Here is a 6,097-nt window from a genome sequence, read left to right as displayed (position 1 = left end):
TATAAATAGAAAAATAAAAAAGTATAAATATAAAATTTATAGCTTATAAATTATTTGTATAAAAAGAAATAATGGAGTTTAAAATATTTGTTAAAATGGAGGAATAAGATGGATAACTTGAAAATATTGCTTGTGCCCTAACCGGTTTCGCTCAGTGGATATAGCGTCGGCCTGCGGACTGAAGGGTCCCAGGTTCGATTCCAGTCAAGGGCATGTTTGTTGGTTGCAGGTACATCCCCAGTAGGGGGGGTGCAGGAGGCAGCTGATCGATGTTTCTCATTGATGTTTCTAACTCTATCCTCTCCCTTACTCTCTGTAAAAATCAATCAAATATATACTAAAAAAGAAAAAAAAAAGATTGCTTGTGCGTACCTTTAGCTCACCACGAAAAAACTCCTGGATGGACTCGATCAGGTTCTCAACGTTGGCCTCACTGAAGGCATCATCATGAGTCAGGTATCTGAACCTATCTGTGAGGGATTCCAGAGGAAGTCAAGAGATGACAGAGATGTCTGAGTTTAATATCAAAAGAAAGACATCAGATGATGCCCCCATACTATGTAAAATTATACGGTTTAGTGGGGAAAACCACCTGTTCTCACCTTTACTGTTTGCTCTGCCCAAGCCATTCCCCTTTATGAGTCTCAGTTTTCTCAATTACAAATTCAATGTTCTCTAAGGGCTTCCTAAGCTACAAAAACATTGGAGTGAACTCTAGCAGAGCTGTTAAGAACATAAACCTTATCTCAGTTTCAGACTAGCTGGAATCTCGGCTCTCCCACTTATTAGTTCTATGACTTTAAAAAAAAATTTTATTGTTGAGATTATTATAGATATCCCTTTTTCCCCCCCCAAAGCTTCCCTCCACCCGATTCCCACCCCACCGCAGACCCTTGCCACCCTATTGTCTGTGTCCATAGGTACTACATACATAAAAGATCTTTGTCTTATCTCTTCCCACACCCCCCTCACATCCCCTTCCCTCTGAGAACCATCAGTCTGTTCCATTTCCATGCCCCTGATTCTATTCCATTCACCAGTCTATTCTGTTCATCAAATTTTTTATTCATTTGATTTTTAGATTCACTTGTTGATAGATATGTATTTGTCATCACTTTGTTGTTCATAATTTTTATGTTTACCTTCTTCTTCTTCCTCTTCTTAAAGAATACCCTTCAGCATTTCATATAATATTGGTTTTGTGGTGATAAACTCCTTTAGCTTTTTTTTGTCTGTGAAGCTCTTTATCTGACCTTCAATTCTAAATGATAGCTTCGCTTTTCTTTTCTGTCATTATTTCTTCAAATAGGTTTTCAGTATCTTGCTCTCTCTTTTTCTGGTACCACCATAACTTGGATGTTGATATGCTTGAAATTGTCCCAGAGGCTCCTTACACTATCTTCATATTTTTGGATTCTTTTTTCTTTTTGCTCTTCTGGCTGGGTGTTTTTTGCTTCCTCATATTTCAAATCATTAACTTGATTCTTGGGATCCTCTAGTCTACTGTTGAATCCCTGTGTATTAATCTTTATTTCAGTTAGTGTATGCTTAATTTCTGACTGGTCCTTTTCCATTTTTTTGGCATTCTCACTAAGATCCTTGAAGGTCTCACTAAGTTCCTTGAAGATTTCTAGAAGATTCTCAAGTAACCTTATAACTGTGCTTTTGAACTCTATATCCAGTGGTTTGCTTTCTTTCATTTGTGACATGTTTCTTTGTTTCCACATTTTGGCTGCTTCCCTGTGTTTGTTTCTATGTATTAGGTGGCTGCTAAGTCTCCTTGAATTGATAGAGTGGCCTTGTGTGGTAGGTGTCCTATAGGGCTCAGTGGCTCAACCTCCCCAATCACCTGAGGTGGACACTCTTGATGCACCCCTTTGTGGGCTGTGTGCACAGTCTTGTAGTTAAACTGTGATTGCTGTAGGTATCACTGGGAGAAATTGACCTCTAGGCCAACTGGCTGTAGAGACCAGCTGTGACTACAGTGGGAGAGCTGCTGTGCAGGAGACACCCTTATTAGGCAGGACTTGCTTCAGTGGGGCTTTGGTGCTCACTGAGTCTGACCCTTGAGTGTGTCACTTATGGATGTGAAGAGTTGTAATCTGGTATGGTCTTACACTGACCACTGGGTACACTGGCTCTTGGATCTCCAAGAATGTGCAAAGTCAGCCACTGCATAGGGCCACCCAGCAGGAGCTACAGAGAGATCTGCAGATTCCTCCTCTTTGTATCAGATTTGAAAGTGTCCAGATGAGGCCCAGCTGTGAAGCAAGGCAGGCTGGTGTTGGTGCCGGCCTTAGGCCTTTTATTGATAGTTTGGGGGCTCCCTAACCCAATTGCAGCTTGGTTGACAGGTTTTAGGCTGAGAAAGGACAGGCCATTCATATGCAAAAGCTGCTGCACACAGCTTGGATGTGGTTGCAAATTGGGTGGGACAGGGTCTCAGGGAATCTCCCTGAGCAAACAGAAATGGCTGCTAGTCAGCCCTGCACCGAGGAGGCCCCAGGATGGGAACAATGACTGCTGGTAGCACCTCCATCTGGAAGAAAGCCATGCCTGCATTCCTACCCCAATGCCAGATAGTCCAGTTTCTCCCTGTTTGTGTCTGGGTCCCCCAGAGCCTTGCCTGGCTCTGGAACTCAGAGAAAGTGGGAGCTTGTAAATTCAGTTTACGGTGTTGGCCCTTTAAGAGGAGCAGCTGGTTCTCCAACAGCTTGTGTGTCACTCAGCCCCAATCCGCACTTGTTTTTATAGTCCGTAGTTCTTACTGCCCGTAGGGACTTCTTTCTCCAGTTCTGGGACCCTGGGCTGGGGGTCTGGTGTGGGGCTGGGACTCCTCGCTCCTCCGGGCAGCCTCCAAAGAGGCGATCTCCCTCACGATTAAAAAAGCAGCACACCCAGGTGCCAGATCAGCCCGTTCCACAACTCTGCACCGCCTACCAGTCTCAAAGCGCTTTCTTCTTTACCTCTCTAGTTGTAGTACTTCCACTCAGCCAGCTTTCCCGTGGTTCTGGATGATAGTTGTTCTGTATTTTATGATTTTTTTAAAATATATATATTTTATTGATTTTTTCACAGAGAGGAAGGGAGAGGGATAGAGAGTTAGAAACATCGATGAGAGAGAAACATCGATCAGCTGCCTCCTGCACACCCCCACAGGGGATGTTGCCTGCAACCAGGGTACATGCCCTTGACCGGAATCGAACCTGGGACCTTTCAGTCTGCAGGCCGACGCTCTATCCACTGAGCCAAACCGGTTAGAGCTGTTCTGTATTTTAGTTGTAATTTTGATTTGGTAGTGGGAAGCAGCACGTACATGTGTTTAACTATGTCACCATCTTGGTTCCTCCTCTAGTTCTATGACTTTTATCAAGTTAGTTTGTCTGTTGAAACCTGTTTCCTCATTTGTAAAACAGGACCATTATGAGGATTGAGAAAATACATATAAGACTTATTCCAGTATGTGGCCCACAGTAAGCACTTAAATAGTAGATATTATTCAAATTCAAAAGCTTATGACTGTGGTGACAAGAGCTTAAAATATAGTAACAGTACCTTGCTGTTTTCTTCCCGCTTGACCAGGTTGCAACACGTGCTTGAGGTACTTCCTTCCTGACCTGAGATGTACTTTGAAATCACAGGCTCCAGTTTAGGGAATCCTTGCTCTGCTTTTTTCTAGCATTCTGACTCTGTGAGGCCTTACTTTTTCTGGGCCTATTTCTTCATTTCCAAAATAGGGGGAATAGAATCTACCTCATTTGGCTGATACAGAACTAGCACCAAAGAAGTGTTGGCAAATCTTATTCCTTTGCTCACTGAGTGACAATAATTGTGGTGGCATCATGTAGGTTTACATCCTTACCTTCTCTATTTTTCAATACCAAATCCCTATTCCTATTGGACAAATAGGCTATTTCCCCTTAACATACCTATCATCTGAGGGTTTCTACCACTCAATTTTTGTACTCCTTTTGGTCTCCTGAATTATAGCCTCTTCTGCAAATTGCTCCCACTCCCTGCCATGTCCTTGTTATCCAGTAGAAGCCATGTTCTTGTTCACCTCTATCTTTGCAAAGGCTTTCCTTTTGCTTGTATGTTTCCCCTTCTTCTGTCCCACCTTCCCTTCTCTCTCCTTGCATATCTAACTCCTACTCATTCTTCAGGGCTCAGCTCCAGCATGCCTTTCCTGAATCCCCTCTGCTCATTTTGGCTAAATATCCTCCTAGCTGCTAATAAACCTCTTTATATTTGCTCCTTACTTCCACCTCCATCCCCAATCACACATTATACTGAGTTTCATTTCTTTGTTTCCCTAGGAGTGTACTGTATTTGTTCTGTTCACTGCTATATCTCCAGCAGCTAGATCAGTGTTTAGAGTATAGCAGGGCTTCAATAAATATTTATTGAATGAATGTACAAATAAATGAATGTAGTTCCTCAAACATACTATGGTCTTTCCTGTCTTGTGCAAATACTGCTCCACCTATCTGGAATGCTCTTCCCTCTACTTCTCACCTGGGTAGCTCTTTCATGTCTTTGAGACCCTCTTTAGGTTTAAACAGCAGTGTCTCAGACAGGTTCTCTCTGCCAAACATGATTTAAATTAGGTTCCCACCCCTTTATTTATTTATTTTTTGGGGGTCTCAGTCCTTGTTTAATTCTTTCATAGTGTTTACTACAACTTGTAATTACTTTCTTTACTGTCTCTTTACCTATTTTGGTTCTTCTCAGCACTATGATGTAAATTGTGAGGGCAGGAACCATGTTAGTTTTGTTCACTGATGCATGTCATTGTTCTCGTGCTGGGGCCTCCGTGGTGCAGGGCTGACTGGCAGACATTTCTGTTTGCTCCACCCTGGAGATTCCCTGAGACTCTGTCCCCCCCAATTTACAATCCCACCCAAGCTGTGTGCAGTGGCTTTTGGATATGAATGGCCTGTCCTTTCTCAGCCTAAAACCTGTCAGCCAAGCTGCAGCTGGGTCAGGGAGCCCCAAAGCTATCAATAAAAGGCCCAAAGCCGGTACCAGCACCAGCACCAGCCTGTACTTAATAGTTATAGAATGAATGATAGTTATTTTGTAGGCCAATCCAAATTCCGCCCACACCTACCTTTCTCTTCTCAGAATCCTTCTAGCATGTAGACCTTGTGCAAATAAGCAGGATTATTTGTCTCAGGTCCAAGTTAGTATCCTGTATGTCTAGAATAATGTATCTTATCTCATTTTTCCAATCATATTCCAAGGTTTTAAAGTCAGGGACCAAATTCATTGTCAAAGTCTAGTCAAGGGCTGGTTACCGAGTCACATGACTTGAAAAAAGATGCCCCTCCACCCCGTTCTGTCCCCCTTTTACCTGCAAATTCAAGGCTACTTGGGCCCTTTATAATATCCTCTAAGTTGCTCAGCTGCAAATCCACACTTCCTGAATCACTATCGGACGCATAAGGGACCACTACTTCCCAACTACAGATCCTAGGAAAAAAGAGGCAATTAGAAAAATTAGTTTTTCAAGACTGCTTCTGTCTCGTCACTCAAGCTTAAATGTCACTTTTCAGAGACGTTTATTGATCACCAGTCTAGGTTAACCAGCCTCTCCCCACCCCAGTCCGACAGTAATTTTCTTATGTTTTCATAGTATTTAATCATTGCCTATAATTATCAAGTTAATTTGTGTTCTTTATTGACTGTCTCCCATTAAACTATAAACTTCATGAGAGGAGAAACCCTACTTATATGGTCATAGTTGTATCCTCAGCACTTAGCATATTGTCAGCCTTATGGGGAGTAAATGGATAGATAAGAAATACTATGCCACTGTTAAAAAGAGACTGAGACAAAGAAATGCTACTCGCCATGAAAAGGGAAATCTTACCCTTTGCTACAGCATGGATGAGCCTCAAGAGCATTTTGCTAAGTGAAATTAGTCAGAGAAAGTCAAGTATGATGATTTCACTTATATGTGGGTAGTAATGAACAAAGTTAACTAACAAACAAAATAGAAACAGACTCATAGAGAACAGATTGACAGCTGTCAGAGGGGAGAGGTAGAGGGACTTAACAAACAAAACAAAACAAAAAACAGACACAGACAACAGTA

The 6,097-nt window shown here is 42.2% G+C and overlaps 1 protein-coding gene across 1 annotated transcript in view; it reads right to left on the bottom strand.

The window, feature by feature from the left end:
• The window catches only part of MROH8 (maestro heat like repeat family member 8), a 50,213-nt gene that overhangs the window by 39,184 nt on the left and 4,932 nt on the right, over positions 1 to 6,097 (bottom strand). The window contains 2 exon segments of the mRNA XM_006779639.2: positions 373 to 512; positions 5,354 to 5,472. Coding sequence (XP_006779702.1) covers positions 373 to 512; positions 5,354 to 5,472 — 259 coding nt within the window.

This window comes from Myotis davidii, unplaced genomic scaffold, assembly GCF_000327345.1.
Source record: "Myotis davidii unplaced genomic scaffold, ASM32734v1 scaffold38, whole genome shotgun sequence".
NCBI classification, from domain to species: Eukaryota; Metazoa; Chordata; class Mammalia; order Chiroptera; family Vespertilionidae; genus Myotis; species Myotis davidii.
This window is presented reverse-complemented; position numbering and strand designations above follow the sequence as displayed.